Here is a 23,934-nt window from a genome sequence, read left to right as displayed (position 1 = left end):
TTACAGAAACTTTCTTTCTATCAATTCAAGTCCACACTACTGCACTGCAGGGCCAATTTCATACAGGAGATAGAGAATCAGTACCTATCAAAACCATGCAACACTGTAGAGAAACCACAGTGTCAAAAATAATAAAGGTAGTGGTTCTTTACTGAAACTGTAAAATTTTCTTATGTAGGTTTGTGTATCTGTTTATATTTTTAGCTGTATATATTGTTGTACATTTTATAATCTTTATTTTTCTTACTCTGTGCGTCTGTTGGCCTGCTCTGAACGACATCTCACTGTACTTGAATAGTGACAATAAAGATTCCTATTCATCATCTATTCATCATCCTCTTTAACGCTTTCGGGGTAAATAAAGTGAAGTCAGTGAGATAAATAGTCCTGCTGACATTACATTGACACTGAACTTACACTTTCAGGAACTGTAAATATACTGTTAGTTTAAGTGTCAATAGTGAATGTGTCGTGAGGAAGTCGTGAGGTGATGGATGACTGCCTCGGGTACGTGTCTCTTGAAGCAGTTACAGCGCAACAATAGGAGTGGAAAAACACTTGCAAATTTCACAGTCATTTTTGACAACCCTCAGATACAGGGCCTCAGCATCGTGTGAGCATATACCACAAATAAAGTTATTGACACTTGAGTGCTTATTATGCTTTCATGGCCTCAGAGCTCTAATTAGAATGTACTGTATTCAGCCCTGCCTGCATCTTTGCTAATATTTAGTGCATCTGGAAAGTATTCACACACTTTTTCCACGTTTTGTTATGTTACAGTCTCATCCAAAATGGATTAAATTAACGTTCTCACTCAAAATTCTATACAAAATACCTCATAATGACAAAGTGAAACAAGTTTGCTTGATTTTTTTTGCAAATTTATAACAAATGAAAAACAAAAAATGCAACATGTGCATAAGTTTTCTCACCCTTTGCCATGACACTCAAAATTGAGCTCCAGTGCCTCCTGTTTCCAATGATCATCCCTCAGAGGTTTCTACAACTTGAGTTGAGTCCACCTGTGGTAAGTTCAGTTGATTGGGAGTGATTTGGAAAGGCACACACCAGCCCTCACAGTTGACAGTGCATATCAGAGCACAAACCAAGCCATGAAGTCAAAGAAATTATCTGTAAACCTCCGAGACAGGATAGTGTTGAGGTGCAGATCTGGGGAAGGGCACAGAAAGATTTCTGCTGCATTAAAGGTCCCAAAGAGCACAGTGGCCTCCATAATCACTAAGTGGAAGAAGTTTGGAACCGTCAGGCTTCTTCCTAAGGCTGGCCGCCCAAAAAAACCTGAGTGATTGGGGTAGAAGGGCCTCAGTCTGGGAGGTGACCAGCAACCCAATGGTCACTCTGACAGAGCTCCAGCAGGACAACTATTTCTGCAGCACTCCACCAATCAGGCCTGTATGGTAGAGTGGCCAGACAGAAGCCACTCCTCAGTAAAATGCATAAGAATGTCTGCCTGGAGTTTGCCAAAAGGCACCTGAAGGACTCTCAGACCACGAGAAACAAAATTCTCTGGTCTGATGAAACAAAGATTGAACTCTTTGGCATGAATAACAAGCGCCATGTGTGGAGGAAACCAGGCACTGCTCATCACCTGGCCAATGCCATTCCTACTGTGAGGCATGGTGGTGGTAGCATCATGCTGTGGGGATGTTTTGCGGCAGCAGGAACTGGGATACTAGTAAGGGTTGAGGGAAAGATGGCTGCAGCAATGTACAGAGACGTCCTTCTTGACAACCTGCTCCAGAGTGAACTGGACCTCAGACTGGGGTGAAGGTTTATCTTCCAACAGGACAACGAGCCTAAGCATACAGCCAACATCACAGAGGAGTGGCTTCAGGACAACTCTGTGAATGTCCTTGATGTTCTGCATTGAAGAGTGGATGAAACTGCCCAAAATGAAGCGTGCCAAGCTTATAGGATCAACCATAAGCTTGAGGACACACATAAATGCTGAAACATTATGACAGCAGAGTGCAAATTTAAACCTCGTAAATATCTGAAAAACTGAATGAAATAGCCAACACAACCCACTACAGCTGAGCCCAATTCTCCACATACATTTGTCTATACAAGCACTGCCATCTTGTGGCACATAAAGTAGCATTCCTGAATCATTGATAGGCCTAATGAGATGAACCCCAAACCTCAGATATAGATATAGATATAAATATATATATGTATATATATGTTTTAAAAGCCTTACTATTTTTCATGAACAAAGAGCTTTATTTCCTTTGACACATTTTTATTTTATGCGACGATTCAGCAACTAAAAAGTAAACAGCACTGACTATATGACCCGAAATAAGCCTTCGTGTCCACATGACCTGATTCTCTGTGGGGTACAACGACAACAAATACAGACATATCTGTCTAGTCGTCTAATCTAGCAGAAGTGACATGCACATCTGTTTTACACCACGGGGAGGCGCTGTGTACTTATGTATTACATCTACTGTGGAGCCTGGTTCAAGACCATATTTGTGTTAGGAGCGGGGTCCAGCTGGGAGGTCTAAGACAAACTTCATTCATTCATTCATTCATTCATTCATTCTTTCATTCCACTTTTAAAATGCTGGGTTGATTCAGGTATGGGACAATAGGCATCATAAAGCATTTTAAAGAACTGTACGTATTTCCTTTCAAGACATATGCTAGAACGAACTACATTCATTCAGCTTTTAAAAACACACTTTTATCAATATCTCATCGTTCCGTTAATGTGACATCACGGAAAAGTGCACAGCAAGCATCAAACAGGAAGTTGTGCTAAAGAACTGTTATTAATGTTTCCTCCCATCTTAATGTGATGTAAACGTGAAATAATGGGAGTGGGAATAAACAGATTTACTACATGTTTATCAATGATATTACTGCATAAAAACAGATATGTGTCCTACTGTTCTCTGAAGGAGAAAAACAGTTAACGAAACAAGTTAGCAAGGAACAACTCGAGTGTGCATTTCCTCTTTTTACAGCACAGAAACCTGCTAGTCCTGTTGTGTCACTGTTAGTAGGCCACATTTGATGCCAAAACAGGGAGTGACTGTACGCTTGCTTAAAACTTGTGTTAGTAACAGAATTTACTTCAAATATCGACAGTAAAAGAATCCATTGTGCAGAATGATATTTATGTTAGTAGAGGTGGAGCTATTATATACTGCTGTTGGGCGATTTAATTTCTAACTATACATTTCATAAACCGAGCATATGTTTCTGTAAAATCTTAATCTGAGATTATTAGCCATGGCTGGTAGATATGGGTCTATTTCTGCCTGACTTGCAGTGGATTGGTGTAGAACTAAAGCAGGATAAAATGGAAATGCTCAAGTGAAGTACAATTACATCAAAACTGTAGGCTACCCGATGAAAGTATTCAGCAAAAGAGCCCCATATTGTCAGGCCACTGTCCCATATTACCAACCCTGAGTCCGCTCAGCGTGTACAAATACTGTGTCATGTCTAAAACGTCACTGTTCGAGTTCAAATGTGAAGAAATGCGTGGATGAGTACGTCACAAAGAAGGTTCATAAGTGGAAAACGCAGTCATTGGATAAGCAGGTGATGAGTTATCAAACATGACCCCATAGCCTATTTGCCTAAAAGCTGAAGGCTGCAGTGGGTTTTTCAACCAGCTCACCTATCCAGAAAAACAAAAAGCTGGTGAATAATAACATCCCACCCAAACCCCCAGAGGGGCTGCATGACCTAAATTTCTCTCTGTACCCGCCGGCAACAGGGGGTGTTTTGAGTGCTTCCTGCTAAGGACACCGCGGTTTTAGGCACATTTGGGCTATTTAACGATGCTCATGTTTGCACAAGCAGCTCCTGACCTACATTCACTCCTACCCAGCCAATCTCCGGCGTTATTTTAGCTTCCAGCGAACACAAGAGAGAGAGAAAGGAAACGTGACGGGGAGGAGGAGGGACTGTGGGAGTCACGGTGAGCACCGCCCCGTTCGCACGTGCCAGCTCCTTCAGCCGAAGATCGTCTATGTCTGAAGAAGGCGGCCACTCGTCAATCAAAAGGCAGCACAGGTTTCCGGTTGAAATGTGTGGGCGTTAGTCCTTGCGCATGCGCCCTGTTCATGCAGCTTCGACCTACACGTCACATTCTAATAGGACGTTTTGGCGTCTTACTTTGTGTCTTGTGAATTCTTTTTTTAACACAAAATAATAACGGAACAAAAATTCCAAAATAAAAAGACAGAGAAAGAATGAACACGAGATGCTATACAACGTGATAAAGATGCCTTCCCCGATTACCCATGTAAGACTGCATTATTGATTTTGCACATAGTCCAACATTTCATTAATGCACACTGACATAGGATGACGTTTTAGTTTTCTAATTTAGATTTACTTATTATTGGTATATATTTTGCTGTACTGCTACTAGCTCAGCCCATCATGTTGTCACCTCCCTCTCTGATCTGGTTCTTGTGTTGTTTTAGTTGCTAAATATGTCTGGGGATTAATAAACCTTGATTATATCTTATTTTTTTCCCCCCTAAATGATAGAATGAAATAATGAATTTGGGTATAAAATAAAAAGACTTCATCAGTCTTAGTATGTCATTTTTAACATTACTCTAATCAACATACAAAAGTAAATGAAAACGGAAAATGTAAATGTCGATGAAGCAGACAAATGGGATGTAAACACATTACTAAAGGGCTTTCCTGATTTAAAAAAAAACAACACAATGCCTCATGGGATACATTTTGCTTAGCTCACAAACACATGCTACAGTGCACGTGTGTGCAACCCAAAACCATACTCCCTCACTGTAACTTTTCAACTGGCACTGACTTAAAAAGGCCATAATCGTGCGCTCGACACCTGCAGAAGTCGACTCGGCGAGGCAGGAGTGAGACCTCTCGCCTCCTCTGCTTCTCTCCTCCTCGTTTCCTCATCTTCTTATCGCCGAGCCCAGGCAGCTCATTAGCATAAAATGTGTGTCAGTAGGACAGCGTGATCTCACGTGCCATGCGCACATGCTGTAAAGCTTTTAACCAGCATTCCAATGTCGAACGAGCCCAATGTGCCGTCTCCACGGTCAGCTCTCGGCCAATGAAAAAGTGAGAACGAGTAAAAAGGACTGGGGGCATGAGAGGAGGAGGTGGGTGAAATGTTTTCAGAGAGCGTGACACACACACACACACACACAGAGAGAGAGAGAGAGAAGGGAGGCAGAGAGACATCGCCGATACACATCAACAAACAGGCGGTAGACGGGACACACAAAAAGAGAAGAGAAAAAAAATGGTCACATTCCTCAGGCACCTGAAAACGTGCTGGTTATTTTAGGACGCGTGTTGCTTATTGATGAGTGGGGGGAGTGTTTCAGCTACCTCCACTCTGCTCATGTTTTAATGGTGACTGTACATGGCAAGCAGCTGATTGTTTTGGGACCTCTGTAATTTAGAGAAGCCCTATACAGTGATATCATACTGCAACCTGGCATCACACGGTACGCAGACGGAGAGTCGTGGTGCCCTACGCATCCTTGGAAACAATTTGGATCACAAAGAGATCTGCTCTAATTTCCTTTAAAATATATATTTCTTGTACTTTTTCCTTCGCTGGCCGGGTTTTCTCAGGAACCCCAATGCCCTGTGCACACTCCTGTTGGTCTGAGCTTTTGGATACACTCTCTATGCCTCGGCAGTTTATGACTCTTTCACCTACATCAACGAAACTCCTCGGTGGCAAGCAAAGGCAGTCAGTCCAGCATTAAACGTCCACAATTAAACAGCACGGAACAACCGCACAGCGCCGATCAACAAGGGAACATGGAGAACAGTCCTGGTGGTAAGTGGATCTGTACTTTAGTGTATGTGTTTTGCTTTTAATCCACCGGAACAAATTATTTTATTGGTTATTTTTTAAAGAAGATTCCACTGCTCTTCTGTGCATAGAATATAATTCTCGTACAGAAAATTATTTGATTCATTTTAAAGCTGATTTATCAACATTGTCCATTTACGCACAGTTGCGTCAGTCACAAATTTTATAGTGAAATGTATGATTTTTTGATTTTTTGATTTATTTTTTGGGTACCCTGCTCCACTGTGTGTCACTTTAAAACAACGTGTCCAATGTTACAGTAGACAGAAGACGTTTATCAGCTCTGCAATTTCTCGTTTTCCGCCAAATTGAAGCCGCTGTACTTTAAAGCCAGCGCGCAGCTTTTTGGTGGAGGATCTCACTGCTTAGAGTCATACTCGGGAGCAGCCACATACACGTGTGATGAATATGCTTTTAACTGTAATTCAGCTGTGTGGCGCCTTGCCAAGCGCTTCTGGGCTGCAGACAGCTGAGAGTTATGAGTGAGTGAGCGGACGGAGAGGGAAGTCCTCTCTCTTTGCGGCGGACTTCCGATTCTCCGCATGTAAACAAACTCACGTGAAGCGCGACCTAAAACGACCCTGACCGGGCACGTTGTCTTTTCGACCGTATCACCTGTACAGAGTTGCACTTATTCTCACGTTAGCTACTGAATGTCAGATAATGCGAGTCACACCCTCGCTGTACAGTAGCCTCTATGTCCTTTGGTTGGGGTGAGTGTGTCCTTAAAAACGTCCCGAATTCCCATGAACGCCGCGTTCATGGGAAATGAGTGTGAATTGTGGCTTCGTTGCAACGCGTGAGTCATAAAGCTTGTCTGTTTATGAGATCGCAGTGTTTTAGCAAAATACATGTGAGTCGGGTAGGCTATGTCAAGGCGTAGTCACGCCCACTGAGTCAAAGCAAGTCGGCTAAGCGGTGCCAAATCTTCCAGGCATGTACTTATTTGAAGAGCAGTGCTGGGAGGGGGGATGTTCAGTTCTGCCAGGACTTGAATCATGCTGATCCAAATGTGAGATATCTCAGGCTACTTTTCATGATATCAGTTTAACCCATTTCTCGTTAACGCAACGGGGCGGCTGTGTTTTTCAGCGGATACGGGAAGCAGTATAACATCTGTGTGATTTTTCCCTATTAAAGACTAAATCAGCGATGGAATGTTCTATCAAAAGCCACAGCGGTTCCAAATTGAACATGGCGACCTCTTCAGCGCCATAGACCGCGATTTGAAAATAAGATAATGCACCCAGACGCCAGCACAGTATATCATCACATAAATCCCAGTAGACAGTCAAGCTAAGCAAACCAAACAGCAGACAGACATAATGCCCTTGAACAGCAAGGCGACCATTATAGCTGACATGTTGCTCTCCGCCCAGTGCACACTGGGTAAAAACAGTCGTGATAATGTTGGGGAATCATGCGCCTGATTTTTTAATACGCAGCTACCAAGCCTCTAGCTGACAGCACGTGTACACGTCCACGTGCCGCGCTTGATTCCCGAGCACCCCCGCCCCTCTGCGACCACTGCTCCGCGCCGCGCGCACCCCACTCGCGCTCAGCTCACACGGGGATTCCTCTCTCTCTCTCTCTCTGTGTTTGTTGACAGCTTGGTCAGTGGGTCAGGGAGGTTTAGAAGCACCGTTCTGTCGTTAACTGTCTTGAAATGGTGGTTAGTAACTACACTGTGTCGTGTTAAACGTCAAGTGTCACTGTTTGGCGGCTGGAATGATCATCCGTTGACATTTGACTATATTCAAACAGGGTGTTGGGTGACATGGCTAACCAGTTGCTGGTGGTACCCAGTAGTTGCAACACTTTAAGTTCCTGAATGAACCATAGCAAAAGACACATTTTTTTTATCTTCTTTGAACAACTTGTCATTGACAACATAAAGAGAGATTGGTTAAATTTAACACAGACGAAGCTGTGAGTAAGTGTCAGATTGTTTGTGTTTTCTGTTTTAATTAACCTGAAATAGTCTTATGTGATGTGTAACTGCTGTACTCTTGTGTATGTTTATTTATAGTTAAGGAGTTTGCAGACTGTCATTGCTGTAATCTCACACAGATGTGCTATGTGACAGGATTCACATAATTAACTTATTTCTACAAATTGTGTATATATATTTAGTTTTTTTTATCAGCCAAATGAAAAGTAAGTGCATCAATAAGTCATCACCATAAATCATAAGAGACTACTTTAAGCAATATGAGCCTAGTCCCTGATAATAATAATAATGATAATGATAATTTTTATTTGTATAGCACTTTTTAAACTCATGCTTCTCATAAACAGCATAAAAACCATGCGCAGATACAATCCAAAAAAATCAAAAACAAGAGCAGCAAACTACAAGCACACGAGTAAAAGACTGCATAAAAGAAATTTACAGTTAAAAAATAAATTATCCAAAAGGTAGAATAAGTGAAACTATTAAAATAAAACTAAGTAAAAAAATTGCTTGTTTCACAACAGAAACAAATTAAATAAACAAGTTTAGTGGACACTCAACTTTCGCTTTCACTTCATTTGAAGTGTAGTTTTGTCTCTGCAAAATGGATGATGACTCTTTGGTAATATGCCCTTGTAAGTTTTTGAAAGACTGTCTAATGACCGTCCTTAATGTAGCCTGCAGTGTTCAGAGAGCTGACCTCGTGACCTCGAGGCGAGACTGTGGCCTGGCTATTGTGGTCTTTAAACACCCCAACAACATGTTCTCAGTTAGACAGATTAGATTTCCAAATTGGTGGCCTGTTTGTATAAATGTAAAAGCATGCAATATGTTTAATCAGATGACTGTTGCGCAGGTGCCACCCATGCTAACAGGAACAATAAGCTTAATGTTGAGCTCTGATGCCAGCCCTGAAACCAGAGCCCTTGTGGTTGTCAGCTTGGCAGATGATCACACAGCTAACTAATTCACATTAAAAGCCCTGACTGACAGATAGTATTTCAGTCTGAGGACTGCAGTGTAACCTGTTTCTTTCTAGTCTGTTGGGTGTGTATGGGTGAACCCATGAGGTCCTACATGTAAAACTTGTAAAACCTTTGAACTACAGAACTCCTTAAAGATGAGTTCAAACTGGGACAGTGCGCGATCATTAATGTTTCTCATGTAGCAGTAAAAGATAATTGGAAGTTCGGGGAAAAAAAATGTTGCCATCGGAGAACCATCCTCTTTGAAAGCGCTTCATAAACAGACACATGACATGAGGTCAGCTCTTTCACGTGGAGTGAGGCTTACTGCCCATGCACAGTTGTAAATGTTCTCATGTAAGAGGACAGACAAGTTGGAGGGGGCGTTCCCCACCCTGACAGACATGATGTGAAAGAGATGTCTATACAGTTTGCCTGCCGTGCATGCTTATGTGCACGCCCAGAGGGGTGGGAACACATGCGAGGGGAAGTCATGGAGGACTGGCAGAAGGAGGGGCGGAGAATAGTTTTTGTTTATACTGTAGTTCTTATGGCTCTGTGTGTATCCGCAGGTCACATGTTGTAACCTGTGCGTGAGTACAGTGGAGGCGATATTCCCAGAGTTCGCTCTGGCGCCCTGTCAAACCAGATTCCAGGAAATGGTTACGAGGAGACAGAATATGGGATGTTTTTGACCGTCGGGGGCGGAGGCTGTGAATGTACAAAGTGGGTGTGTAGTTCATGTGGCAGTGGGGTGTGACCCTGTTCTCTGCAGGTGACACACATGTCCATAAAACTTTATCTTTCTCACACAAACACAAAGGAAACTGCGCGGGCACATGTAACGTTTGTGTGCGAGGTGAAGTCACCGTCTCGCACCGGAGTCGCCACCGCACACACAAAAGGCATCAGGCCACCAGAGTACATCGCATTCAGTGTCGACACGTGTGAGCAGAGGAATTAAGGAGGCACTTAGAGCTAAACAGAAATGCAGCACGTGTTTCCTCAAGGAGAGAAAGCACAAGAGACCAGGGAGACTCTTTACTCAGATGATTCAAAGTCCTTGAGAGGAATGCATGCATAGGATGACAGCGTAGACAACCCAAGGGAATTGTTAGTACTTGAGATAACATTGCCACAGTTAGATACTCATAGATAGCCTTACTTGGACTACAGTAACCTGTTGGGCAGGACAGAGATTTGTTTTGAAAAGCCATGCTGTTAAATGAAAATCTCTGTCTGTAAACGAAAAGTGCATTCACGATCATCAAGATATGAACCGAATGACGCAGACTGTGAATAAAGAATGTGAAGCATGTTATTTCTGCACATAGGAAACGTTGTAGTTGGCTCTCTCATGCCAAGGTATTTGGATACCTGACACAGTGATCTAATAACAGATTAAAAGCAGGGCAAACTGAACTGAAGATGTCAGATGTCAATGACACATGGCTGCCATGGTAGAGATTTAGTTCTCATCAGTGTTTTTTATATTTATTACATGATATTATAAATTGTAACAATTGTGTGAGCCTTAAAAGTGGATGAATGCGTTTTGGATTTTCCCATCCTTAAACACATGTGACATAAATGCATTATAAAATGCTCGCTTTAAAGCTTGATTTGCTTTAAGTGACTGCCCTGAAACACAGCTTTTTAATGTGTCAAAATATTGGCCAGCCACAACGTGACTGTTGCCTTCTGCACAGTCTCTACTGACTCCGTGCAATGCAAAGACGAAGAAGGGAACTGTGCCCTGCTCGCCTCCCCCTGCGTCTGTAGTCACAGCATTAAAGCCCTCTCTATTCCAAACGTGATCAGCCCTAGTGCTTGTTATTGTACTGCTGCTGTTGTCTACACGGGACTGCGCAAAGAGCCTTGTGAGCCGGGCGGGAACTGTGTCAAGAGTCCATGTGAGCTCCCGGTCAGGTGGCTGGCGGATAGATGGGCCTACAGGCCCACAGCCAAAAAGGGGAGGGAGGAGGCAGAAGGGGGAGGAGGGTAGAGAAGAAGGGAGGGGGTGGCAGGATGGAGAGGAGAAAAGACTCAATGCTGAAAGCAAGCAGGCAGGGAGCTGGCTGGCTCAGCCTGCACGTGAGAGGCAGTCTCTCATCTTGCAGGGAAGAACACAGTCTGCAAAACAAGAGGGGCGGATGGGTGTTGTGTTGAGAGGTAATCGGGCATTTCCGACTTGACGTGACATCCCTAAACAAAGGCCTGTTTACAGCCTGCCTACAGCACTTATTGTGGACATATAATGACTTAGTGTCATATAATGTTAAGAATTTTATGCTGTTTCCCATTCCACGTAGATTTTTTTTGTCATGTTTATGTAATTTCCCTGAAATGCGTTTTGCTAGGATATGATACATTATAGGCTCTTGTATCACAGAAATGTAACTGCTGTTTAAAATCTACCTCAGACTTTGAAATTTAGTGTTGTTTATGGTTAATAATCTTTGTGTGGGTCTTGGTTCAAACGAAAGATAAGGCTATTTGTCTTTCCCAGTCATTGTGTATTTAGCATTACTTATTCACAACGCACCCTTCAAGGGGCTTCCAAGACACCAAAGTATCATTGTACGGTGAAGGCAACAAGCCTGCTGGCATGACAAAGCCTTTTTTCATTTGATCGTCTTTATAACCAAGTAGGTTATAAAGATATCCAGGTCAGAGCTGTTGTTGTTCTATCTGTGACATTTTTTCTAAATTATTCATCTGATCAAATTACTGTTGTCCTAACATGATCTTGGTTTTGTGTGTGTTTTTGTGGAAGTCTGCCAAGTAAGCTCACTGAATCAAAGTGGAGCATTGCTCAATACTTGCACTCCCACTCACATCCTACATGTGAACACCGACCTAGATGAAGATCGGTGAACTGAGTTTTTGCCCTTGTCTCTTCCGCCAGGTGGTGTTATCTTGTACGCTGGCTCGTCCGGCAGTGCCAGCCCGAGTCCTGGCAGTCCTTCAAGTGGATACCAGACCCAATCGCCCTCCTCCCACTCGCAGCCTTCATCCCCAGAGGGTGTCTCCTTTCAAGAGATTGGGGCCCTGAAGCAGAGAGGAGAACAAGGGGGAGGAACTCCTTCCCCTCGAATGGTCTTCCAGTTTCCTGAAGTAAACAATCCTCCCGTTGCCCAAATAACAACAGTATCATCAGCAACCTACAACCAACCCACAGTGGCCAAAAGACCCTGTGGTTTCACTGGCACCTTCACCAGTAAGTACCCACTCACTTCCCTCCTTCCTGTTCTCTTTCCTCATGTTTACCAGCCAGCACTTTGCTATTGTATTTCTCTTTCTCATGGTGCATTTGTGCCTCTTCCACAGAGACCGGAGGCATGGTGCTTCTGTGTAAGGTGTGTGGGGACATTGCATCTGGGTTCCATTACGGCGTGCATGCCTGCGAAGGCTGCAAGGTGAGACCAGACAAAGACAGTATTATGTCATGTCTTTTGTGTTCAGGAGGTGCGAGCACAAAGGCACGCTGGCACAAAAGACACCCTTCAAAGTCTTTATCCTTCCTGTGCCTTCTGCAGGGTTTCTTCAGACGCAGCATTCAGCAGAATATCCACTACAAGATGTGTGTAAAGAACGAAAAGTGTCTCATCATGCGCATGAACCGAAACCGGTGCCAGCACTGCCGCTTTAAGAAGTGTCTCTCCGTGGGCATGTCCAGAGATGGTGAGAGACAGTGTTAATGAAACACAAGGCAACAATACCTGGAAGCTTTTTTTTTTTCTTTTTTTTCATTGTGTAGAGGACAGAATTTCATTGATCCACATATGCAGGGCTACATGGAGAATCAGATGTTAGATAAAAATTAAATAGTTCCAGCAGGTCTCACTTCTTATCATAGAATTTCATTTTCTCTTCATCTTGCTCCCCTTTCCCCACCTTTTCTCTTTTGTCCCCCCCCCCCCCCCCCCCCGTTGTCCTCTCTTCCCCCCCCTGCTGTCTGATTTATGGCAAGAGGAGCTCCAGAGTCCCAGTAGTCATCAGTCATGGAGAAACTGTGACAAATATAGTTTATTTTGGGAAATTGGGGCACAAAGTTGTTGAATACCTCATGTGTTCACCAAGATGTACAGTCTCACCTATTTATTTTTTTCGGTACTGACATTTACAAACAATCATTTGAGGCGTAATGTTATTCTGCCTTGTTAATCATGAAAACCTACAGTACTTAGTTTGAAATATCTTTTTAATCTGCTGTACTGCATTATTTTGTCACAGGATCTTTTGGGATGCGGATAAGCTAGATGATAATAAATCAAGCTGGGTTTTTTTTTTGTTTGTTTTTTCTGGAGCAAACATTTTTAGCTGACCCAAAACAGCCAAAATGCAGCAGGGAAAAATTCACCTGCTCATTCATCAAATCCAAGCAGGGAGTCTTTATTTTCAAGAACCGTACCTGATATATATCTGTTCATTTTCCAAGAGTGCACACAAATTATATTAAAGATCAAAATTCAATCTAACTGGTCTTAACACATGTTACAAAATCAGTATTTCATGCAACATCTTAGGCTTGACAACATTTGAGCCCACAAATTCATTTTTAATCATCCAGTTTTTTCCTAGCTTTAACCCTTCTCTTCACCTCCCCTACCTGCCTCAATTGTCACTTGTCTTTTTTGACCTTTCAGCTTCTCACTCACTCTGTCACTTTGCTAATGACATCATGTTCGGTGCTATTGACCCAGTGACCCAGTTCCACAGCAAAAGAGAGGGCAAATGCTCAACTAGAAGACAGAAAAGAAGAGAGAGAGAGAGAGAGAGAGGGAGGGAGGGAGAGGGAGAGAGGCTGGGGGAGGTGGTACAGCATACAACATGCTATAAATAGGGCTGTCAGTGGAGGTGCAGAAGTGAAACAGGGGGGAAGGGAGGATAGGAAAGGCTTGAGAGGAGGATGAGGCAGTCAGATGAGATGAAGGCTTAAGTGTCCGTATTGTGGTGAAACAGCTGTGATGAACACAGAATATCCATGCGCAGTGTAGAGGTTTCGGGATTAGTAATCCACATAGAGATTATGGCATGAGTGTCAGATGTAGGATTTGTTTTCTAGAAAAAGAAGTGGTTGTTTCTCAGTATTGTTTGAATGTGAAAATCATTTTAACTGCCCGAGTGTTTCCGCTGTTCACTGTATTAATTAAAGTCCTGCCAGTAAGAAGCTGGCAGCCGTGTCGATGCTTGATGCCAGAAAATGCTAACAGAGGATGCTCTCTTCTGGTTGTCCTCAGCTGTGCGTTTTGGGCGTATTCCCAAACGGGAGAAGCAGAGACTATTGGATGAGATGCAGAGCTACATGAACAGTCTCAACGAATCAGCTTCCATGGAAATGGAGGTGTCATCTCCCCCCGATGCCCCCTGCAGTCCACAGAACCAGACAAATGAAGGAGCGGGCTCCATATCGCAGTCTTACCGCAGCAACTTAATGAACAGTGACGAGAAACCGCTCAAGATGGCTGTCGGTAACATTGGCACGTCGTCTTTCCAGAACGGCTCAGTACAGGAAGCCTCCGTGTCACAGTCGGCAGCCCAGACTCACACGGTTCAGGGGGAGCAGGCGAATCTGACGTCGAGCTACCGTGTCCCCACAAGCTGCCCTGTCAACAGCCCCACCAATAATGAAAACTCCACTCACGCTAATTTCGACAATGCCAAGTATACCTTCTCCAATCAGAATCAGTGCCCCTTCAGTGGAAGTCTGTCGGCTCAGTCCTACTCAGCCAATCAGAACAGTCACCCAGCCAGGGATTCCCAAAACCCAAGCCCTTGCCCCTGGAAGCTAAATGGAGGAGCCAAAGTGCTGGTGAGATCTTTTTCCCCTTGTTCAGTGTGTGAATATCTATCAATTTAATTCCAATAAAAACAGTCCAACAATTGCTTTAATTTCTCTTCTTTGTCTCTCGTGCAGGCATGTCCACTCAATTCCTGTCCTGTGGCTCCGGCCAGTCGTTCCAGTCAGGAGGTGTGGGAGTCTTTTTCCCAGTGCTTCACGCCTGCTGTTAAAGAGGTAGTGGAGTTTGCAAAGAGCATCCCAGGCTTCCAGACTCTCAGCCAGCATGATCAGGTCATGCTGCTCAAAGCTGGCACTTTCCAGGTACATCTGGTTAAATTTGTCAGTGGGATTGTGCGAGTTTTGCTTTACTTCCTTTTTTATCGTTTGGAGTATTTTCTGATGCTGATCTGGTCCTGTTTCCATCTACAGGTTCTGATGGTGAGGTTCTGCTCGCTGTTTGAGCCCAAGGAGAGGACAGTGACCTTCCTCAATGGGCAGACATACTCACTGGCATCACTGAGGGCCCTCGGCATGGGTTCCTTACTGGATGCCATGTTTGATTTCAGCGAGAAGCTGGGATCTTTGGGTCTGGAGCCAGATGAGATGGCCCTTTTCATGGCCGTTGTGCTTGTTTCTGCCGGTAATACTCATGTTCATAAACATGTACAAAAGCAGCTACTGTACGCACACATTTCGAACCCTAATGAGCCACAGTCGAACCCTAATTTCTCTTATCTTTCTCCAGACCGCTCTGGTATAGTGGAGGTGGGAGCAGTGGAGCAGCTGCAGGAGAATCTAATAAAAGCTCTGCGGTCTCTCATCACCAGTCGCCGCCCAGATGACAGCACCCTCTTCCCAAAGTTGCTGCTACGTCTGCCTGACCTGCGCACCCTGAACAACCATCACTCTGACAAACTTTTAGCTTTTCGCATAGATCCTTGAGCACGGAAAGCTGAAGCCGAATGAAGTATCCGCTTTGAGGAACGTCTCTGCTTCCCCACGCAAGCCTGGCCTGCCACATAAAGCACAATGGCCTGCGTGATGGACAGTTGTTGTGGGAGCTGTGCCAAGTGTGCTGCTGTGTGGAAAAAATATCAGAGACGGATGTAGGCACAGCAAGAGGCAGAGGCTCCCAAACTCAAACTGATTCCTCCACCAACTATCAAAACATAAACTGTGTTCTTCCATGGGTTCTTCACGTCAACATCAGACCACCAAGTCACCACCTCTCCCTCCTGGGGTTTGTCAGCGCCACGTTTCTGTTCAAGACCAAAAAGAAGAAAGAGCCTATTGTTCCTCACCAGACTTTATCCTCCTATCCCAGCTCACAAAGCTAACAAGAGGGAAGCACATGTTCTAGTTCAGAGAAAAGGAACATGTACAAACATTCACCATCAGTGATTTCTTAAAATACATTCATGCTACAGTGTGTAAAGGGCACTCTCCATACACTGAGATGACCTCTGAAATCAATACATAACATAGCAATAGAAATGTCTGATACACACTGGGAGGATGGTTTCTGTGTTCCCTTTTGAAATGACATAAGCTATTTTCACACCATGTCACCATGTCTGAAATCTTTATGAAAATCACCCATTTGTGATTGAGAAATGCATAACATTTTTAAGAAATGAGAGCAAGTTGCATTGTATTTGTATGCAGTTATCAGGGAGAATTTATTGGTCATTTTAGACCGCGTCTGATGGGTTATATGTTAAGGTGTTTTGCTGTAAATTTTTGTATATAACCCTTGTTAGTATGCAGATTCTTGGATATGTAAATGAAGGTAGTATTCAATTATTGTACGATGTCACAGATTAATAGATCGCTCTACAGACTGCAAAGAGAAAGCAGCGTTTGAGCCGTGCCCTCTGAAAATAAACTTTTCATCTGAAGATATATCATTGAAACAAATGTACTGTCAACTGACTGCTTCACCTTGTGAATATTTTGTAAATGTTTTATGGTCACAGCATAGAGTACCATTATTAAATAATGTTATATCGGATTTTTCCTTCTGCTTCTCTTTTTTTTCCACTTTCTTCCTTAATGTGATGCTCCCCTCAGTATTGCGAAGCATACCATAGAGCCGTAACCTAGCAACAGAGGCAATCAGCCAATCATGCTTCGGGTCTCAGAGCCATAAGGGGCTTTATTACTCACAAGAAACACCACTTGATTTTTGAGCATGTGATAACAAGTAAAGATAATTTCAAAAAGCAATGCACTTTGGTAAATACATAGTGATATTCTCTGCCAATAACACACAGTCAAAAAGCAGCCATTGGGATATGGTCCTGTTCTGTGATCTGTGCAAATTTGACACCGTAGGTTAATTTGGGACATGAGTACGTTCCAGAGGTGAATAGTCAGGGTGCCAGACAGCACATATCTGCTCTCTCTGCAGTAAGGTCTGGGAAATAATTATTAGTATAAATGTTTGGGAACTTTTTCCATAAACAGCAACTCCGACCTTCAGAAGTTTCCATATCATCTGTACATGTTTGTGATTTATATCCAGATACCTTAAAGCGCTGCTAAAATCAGACAAGATATCCAGCAAAATAGTAAGTTGTAATAGTAAATGATACATTCTGTTTGAGGTAATATTGATTGACTACTCTCCCCTTCTGTACATACTCAGTGCAAACAATCAGGAGGAGCTGTGGCTCCTCAAAAGAACATCAGGAGATACAGCAGCTGGATGAAAACATCAGAAGAATCAGATGATTGTCTGGAGGTAAAAACTGTCTGAGAGCCAAAGAAATGAAAAATGAAGCATCAGCCAAAAGCTATGTGCCCTCCATTTATTTGAACTCAGCAAAACTTTCTACCTAACTATCTTTCTCCCCCCCCAAGAAAAAAACCCTGAAAGTCGGTACAGTGTGTCTCCTGCTGTCTCTGCTGGAGCTGTGACACAACCAAATGTTCCAGTCATTTCTATGAATCCCGCAGTGGTGGTCACATGCCACCTACTGGACAGGACGATAACAACAAGAACCAGGACTGGGACAAGGCCTATTACTGAAAACCAAATGTCTCCTCTCTCAAAAACAATAAAAACACCTATTACTAAATATCAACATAGACAAATGTATCAATAATTATGGAGAAGTGTGTAAACAAACAAACAAACAAAAAAAACCTCAGACTCAGACTTTCAAAGGATTTCAGCTTCAGTCTAAAGTTCATTCAGTCATTATTAGCTGATTTAGAGCTTTTGATCAGCAGGCTGAAGTTTTTCATGTGCTCTTCATACACGCACGGATGCTTTGTGTGTGTATGTAAGAAAATGCTTCGTTAAATTTGCTGCACCAAAATCAATGAAGCATGAATTGAATGAATTTTGTCTTAAGCCAAATACACACGTGTGTACATGGTAATTATGCTTGAGCTTTGAGCCCGTGTTGTTTTCCACATCAGTAAGTGTTTTAGGTTAAACACTAACTAAAGTAGTAAGTGTTCACATTGTGTTTGTTAATTTTGCAAAAACTGATTGGATGGGAGGATCACGTTGGGACTGGGTTCACGTGTTGTCACTATCAGAAGTAAACAAACAGGCTGCATTTTTGTCGGTCTTATCCCTCTTGGCCAAAGGTCCACTTACTTCTCTGGTTAAAGAAGCAAAGGACCAAATTCAGTATGATCACCTGCTGTGTGTCTCGCTCAGGTCCGCCCTCGCGGTATTTCAATAAGCAATGTAGTCTTGTCTGCTGATGCCATCTAGTGGCTACACACGAAACTGTATAAAGAAGTACTTCATTTAGCATGTTTTCTGGGCCAAAGATTTGAGGAATGTTACTGAGGTATCTGCATATACATTTCTTATGTCATTTTTTATGTCCTGAAGCAGTAGTGTTAGAGGCATTCAGATCCTTTATTTAACTAGAAGTACTAATGCCACGCTGTAAAAAATACTCCATTGCAAGTCACGAATTTAAAATCTTACTTAAGTAAAAGTATATCCGCAAATCTTACTTACATTATCAAAAGTAAAAGTATTCATTCTGCAGTAAAATGGATCCTTTCAGTGTTTTTAAAGTATATCTGATGTTTTTGGATTAATATTACTGCTGCATTAATGAGTATGCATGAATGTTTATGCTTTTACTGCTGTAAATATTTTTGGCTGTGTTCATTTTAACTGCTTTATAGACTGCTCAGTAGTTTGATCCACAGCAAGATCATCATGTTTATAGCGTCGAGATCCTGTGAAAACCACGCATGTCTGAAAAGTCAACTTTTCATGAGCTCAGAAAAAACTCCCTGTTTTCAGCTTTGTGATAAATTGTTTTAAGTTTTCTTGCATTAGCTGGAATCAATAAATTTTCCAGCTAATGCATTTGAATTTTAATTCATTTATTTAGATTAAGTTGGGGAAGTAGGGGAATTTTTATAAAATGTAAATACTCAAGTGAAGTGCTTCAGTACTGTACAAAAGTGCAGTACTTAAATGTACTTTCTACCGCTCAGGGGTTAATCATTCAGTATGTCGTAATGTAGGCTAAAATTTCAAAATCCAAAGAAAACTAATTTTATCCAATGCCCAAGTAAATAATAGAATCATATCATATATATATATACATATCATATCTCTGGGTAAACATGTTAATGGATATGTTAATGATCTCAGCTGTAAACCACACATGGTATATTCATGGGTATAACAGGCCATGTAGCAGCACTGTGTGGTGGTCACATTCATTTTCACTGGCTGACTGTCGATGGAAGGGGAAGCCATAAAGTGTGACCTTTACCCCCTCACGTATGTCAGCTGTGCTGAGACAAAATTTCATTTTAAAATATCACATTTCTTGTGTGATGTTTATGTTGTCTCTGACAGTAGTTCAAAGGTGGGTGCTTGTCTGTGAATCTCACCATTACTGTTTTTAAAGGTTATGTGGATGCTCAGTAATGTTCTTAACGTCAATCTCATTACGCTCAGTGTGCCTGTTACTAAACCAGTCTCTTACACAAAAGCATGATGTCATATAGGTGCTTAGATTGCTGTTGTGCTCCTAAAAAAAGAAGACAGTGGTTTTATGGGACAAATAAATAAATACTAGTCTGTAGCTTTGTCCGGTTGTTCCACTTACAAATAAAAATGCTGGGATTTTATGACAAAGTCTTTATTAATTCTAAACAAAAACTCACATGTAATCTTGATAATAACACATTAATGTTATCACCCACCATGTTAACACTGATGTCAGGGGCGGTTGGTTTTGTTTTAATAATATATTCTTAAATAACATGAATATGCATATGCAGATCATCATATATCCTCCATGTCTGTGCCCCTCATTTTTCTCCTAAAATGGAGCAAGAGTAGTTATGTAATACATATGTAATTCTGAGATATAAGTCCTTTGAGTCTTTCTGGTGACCACTAGGATGATTAACTGTCCTGGAACACTGTTGAGACAAATTGTGCCAGCAAAGAGAGACATAAACAGCACCCCCGTTTGGCAGCACAAGTGGTACACTCTGGCTTCGTCTCAGTGTTTTGGGCCTACCTGGACGTTGCTGGAACGACCTCATTAGGCAGAAGATAGGGGTGGCGTGGGATCAGGGTTAGAGAGAGATTAAGCACATGGAGGCCTATAAAGCTTCAGTGTAATCCGCACACTGGGGACAAATTCAGAGCAACAGCTATCATACAAACAACATTTTTCCTCGCAACTTGCGGTAGCCCTCATAAACAGGAGGGAGAGGAGCTGAGAGTTTGTGGTTAAAAGACTGCCTACAAGCAAAATATTTGATCTGTGACTTCAGAATAGTCTTTCTCATCACCCACAAAGGTGTAAAAAAGGGGGAAATCATGAAGAAGGGAAAGGTACGTACTTAACTTTCTGCCTTATAATGCTCCGATATCTGTAACATTTTAATTTCATGAGTTTGCTTTTGTTGTTCTGTAATAGATTTAGACTTCGAGTTGATGTGGGCTCTTCTGTATCTGATCCCTTTTAATCCCAACATCACAGCCAGGCTAAAAAAATCATCAACCAAATAATGACATAAAATTGAAGGCTTTTATGATGAAGGTGTGTTAAAGAGCTCATTTAGTGAAAGCCTGTTTCACTGTGCTTCAACTGAGCTGGCCAAGAAAGATGGAGGCGCATCACATCCATCCTAATCATCTGAACCAATCAAACATGGAGGCTGTTTGTAGACAGCTCTGTTATGGAAAATTGTCTTAGCTGTTAACAGTAAACTCTAATGTGTCACATGACATATGACAGCTTAAAAAATGAAAATAAAATTAGTACTGTTCTGGTTCATGATTCTGTAAAACCATGTAGGGAACGTATAGAGAGTTTTGCTTCTGATTAAAAATTGCAAACTGTAATTTGATCCCAGCAGGTGACAGACGGCAATGAGCCGCCCACATACCAGGAGGCGACTGCAGGTAAAAACTAATTTCTTTGAGTTTTGACTTTTTCTCATTAACTACTTAGACTCAGTACACAAAATATAAACTTGTCTGAGTTTACACACAGACAACAAGTGGATTTGTTTTTTCACTGCAATCTTAATTATTCATCATAAAAATATTGCGCTTTCGTCAAGTTTAAAAGTTGAACTATGCTCAATAATCACAAATCATGTCAGTACCAGTCGCTGCTGACTCCCACATGCTGCCTCAGTTTGTCTGAATGATGTTTTCCACACAGCTGAACCCTCACACGTTTCCCCTTTTTCTTCAGGCTACGAGGACATGGAGGCCCAGTTTGCCTGGGATGACAAGACCATCCGACGGACCTTCATCAGAAAGGTGATGATGTGCTACATGACACAAGTGACACCTGTAAACAAAAACACAGAGACACACATTGCTCTGACACAGTGTATGTCCTCCTGCAGGTCTACGCCATTCTCATGGTTCAGCTGTTTGTGACAGTGGCCATCGTTGCTCTCTTCTCGTTTTGGTAACTGCTCTTGTGGTCACGTTTTTTTGGGAGGGAGTTTGACTACTTTGATTGAAATGATGATGATTTGAACGTGTTTAATGTTTGTCTCCACAGCGCACCTGTGAGGTTTTATATTCAGACTCATCCAGGCTTGTACATGCTATCTTAGTAAGTGAAAACACATCATAGCTCACGCCACAGTGTCCCCTTTTCCTGTGACTCTATGAAAACTCATCGTTTTCCTTTTTTGACAGCCTCATGTTCTTCGTCACGTATATTGCCCTGTCCTGCTGTGGAGACCTAAGGTAAAGCTTCCTTGCAAAATAACTCATAACTCAAATAACCATTAAAGCTCATACACAGTGCCCTGTGGATACACATTTGCTGATAAACTGTATTTTCCCTTTTCACCTAAACAGGAGGCAGTTTCCTTGGAACATCATTTTGTTGGTTCTCTTTGTGAGTATCCCTCATTATAAAAACAGCACATTGAAGTTGTAACAATGCAGGAGCACACAAACAGTACGCAATACGCTCTTTTTTACATGAAGCCCAACTGTGGTGATAACACTTTACTCTTTCTCTCAGACTTTGAGCATGGCCTTCATGATGGGATTCGTGTCGAGGTAAATACTGACACATTGCCAAGCCTATCTGCAGTAAAACTCTGTGCAATGAATGTGACAGCTCGCGCGTTCTCTTCCTCCAGCTTTTACAATACCAAATCAGTGGTCCTCTGTCTGGGAATCACAGCTCTGGTGTGTTTTTCTGTCACCATCTTCAGCTTCCAGAGCAAGGTGAGAAGAACTTCAAAGTGCCTTCAAACAACCAAACACACAGATGTTGTTAAAACGAAACCAAGTCCATCATTCCTTTCCTTTCTCTCTACCGCTGCAGATCGATGTCACATCCTGTCAGGGCGTCCTGTTTTCTTTGTGTATGGTCATGCTTCTCTGTGCCATCACCATCTCCATTGTCGTTCCTTTTGGATACGTGAGTTCACTTCCCATTCAGTTCAGCCTTTTCTAGAAGATGTTTTAAATAGCTGTGATTAATGGTGAGTTGAACAGCAGTTGTGGTTTAATGCTTCAGGTGCTGCCAGCCATATTTGGGTGTGTGAGAAGGGATTAGCCTTGCAGTTAATCTAGCAAAGCTCTGTGATGTCTTTCTTCAGTTAGCATGCTGATGTCCTTCTTAACTGTGTTTTGTAATGCTTTTCATCTTGCACCACAGGTTCCCTGGTTACATGCCATTTATGCCGTGGTAGGAGCCATCCTCTTCACTCTGGTGAGAATCAGATACTTTATCAAAACCTCAATATTGTTCAGCTGAAGTTTTTTATTTTTATTTATTTATTTTTACTAATTTCCTCGCTTTCTCCACAGTTCCTGGCTTTTGACACTCAGTTGCTGTTAGGGAACAAGCGCTACTCTATAAGTCCAGAGGAATATATTTTTGCCACCCTCAGCATCTACCTGGACATTATCTACCTGTTCAGCTTCCTGCTGCAGATCATGGGGGGAGGTCGCGAATGAAGCTCTTCACCCAACTCATGTTAGTTGCACTCTTTGAGCTCTTATCAAACTCCACAAGCAACTTGGATTTATTACCTTACAGAACAAGATGACATCAGGGCTACCAGTTTTTGATAAATCACTATGGTTTTTTTATTTCATTTCAGAAAAAAATGCATTAAAACCATGTAAGCAAAGTGAGAACAATCTGTTCGTACTTTGCTTTGGTTATGTAACCTTGTCCATACAATCCTGCAGCTGGTTTTGTCTATCTATGTCTTCACATAGCCAACATCTGCCTGATGCTTTACTGTACGTTGGCCATTCCTGTTTTGTCTGTTTTTGCATGGCTCTGAGGTGTGCGGTGACCCCACCATCCTACAGTGTGTGTTTAAACAGCCATTAGGCTCATAAGGGGATAACACACCAAAGAGCAGAGCTGAGTATGATCAGTGTCCTTGACTGCATTACTGTGTTTATCTCTCATTCTGCCCGAAATGGAAAATCTGAGTTGAGAGTTGAGAGTTGAGTTTGCTTTATTAACTGTTTCACAAGCTTTGTACAGCAGATACATTTTATTTTATACTGGTTTTTAATGCACATCTTCATAGATGATGAACCTAAAACTTCAACAAAGAAGAATTTTAATATTTTAGCTAATAGGATATCAGTTGCAATTTCTCTTGTAACTTTATGTGTGGCCTTTGGGATGTGATAGAAGATTATTGATATTAATAGAACTGTTTTAACTGTTTAATGAATAAAATGTGTGGCATGTTGATTATTTTTCTAAAGACAATGAGATGTGTCCATGTGATCCTGACATGTAAAATAAAATAAAACCAACACGTGACAAGCACTGTGTCTATTGCATGTGAAAGATGGTAAATGCAGGTTGTTATGATTAAGTATTAAGGCATTCAGTAATTC

General features: G+C 42.1%; 2 protein-coding genes across 6 annotated transcripts; both read left to right on the top strand.

The window, feature by feature from the left end:
• Positions 1 to 4,991: 4,991 nt before the first annotated feature.
• LOC124056515 (nuclear receptor subfamily 1 group D member 1-like) lies at positions 4,992 to 16,587 on the top strand. 4 transcript variants are annotated; one of them, XM_046384019.1, is made up of 9 exons: positions 5,000 to 5,144; positions 5,626 to 5,836; positions 11,700 to 12,011; positions 12,122 to 12,210; positions 12,331 to 12,475; positions 14,035 to 14,606; positions 14,712 to 14,897; positions 15,006 to 15,216; positions 15,322 to 16,587. In XM_046384019.1, the coding sequence occupies exons 2-9, from the start codon at positions 5,818 to 5,820 to the stop codon at positions 15,516 to 15,518; spliced, it is 1,731 nt and encodes a 576-aa protein (XP_046239975.1). In that variant the 5' UTR covers positions 5,000 to 5,144; positions 5,626 to 5,817; the 3' UTR covers positions 15,519 to 16,587. The 4 variants fall into 4 exon arrangements, with proteins under 4 accessions (XP_046239976.1, XP_046239975.1, XP_046239974.1 ...); XM_046384020.1 differs by lacking the exon at positions 5,626 to 5,836 and having other exon boundaries at positions 4,992 to 5,144; XM_046384018.1 differs by lacking the exon at positions 5,000 to 5,144 and having other exon boundaries at positions 5,166 to 5,836.
• A 3,591-nt stretch (positions 16,588 to 20,178) lies between these two features.
• Positions 20,179 to 23,934, top strand: faim2b (Fas apoptotic inhibitory molecule 2b). 2 transcript variants are annotated; one of them, XM_046384017.1, is made up of 12 exons: positions 20,179 to 20,415; positions 20,943 to 20,988; positions 21,287 to 21,354; positions 21,444 to 21,508; positions 21,605 to 21,658; positions 21,745 to 21,795; positions 21,910 to 21,949; positions 22,079 to 22,116; positions 22,200 to 22,287; positions 22,388 to 22,483; positions 22,724 to 22,777; positions 22,876 to 23,934. In XM_046384017.1, the coding sequence occupies exons 1-12, from the start codon at positions 20,401 to 20,403 to the stop codon at positions 23,023 to 23,025; spliced, it is 765 nt and encodes a 254-aa protein (XP_046239973.1). In that variant the 5' UTR covers positions 20,179 to 20,400; the 3' UTR covers positions 23,026 to 23,934. The 2 variants fall into 2 exon arrangements, with proteins under 2 accessions (XP_046239973.1, XP_046239972.1); XM_046384016.1 differs by having other exon boundaries at positions 20,940 to 20,988.

This window comes from Scatophagus argus, chromosome 3 (assembly GCF_020382885.2).
Source record: "Scatophagus argus isolate fScaArg1 chromosome 3, fScaArg1.pri, whole genome shotgun sequence".
Lineage (NCBI taxonomy): Eukaryota > Metazoa > Chordata > Actinopteri > Scatophagidae > Scatophagus > Scatophagus argus.
Note: the sequence above shows the minus strand (reverse complement) of the source record. Positions and strands in the feature narration are given on the sequence as shown.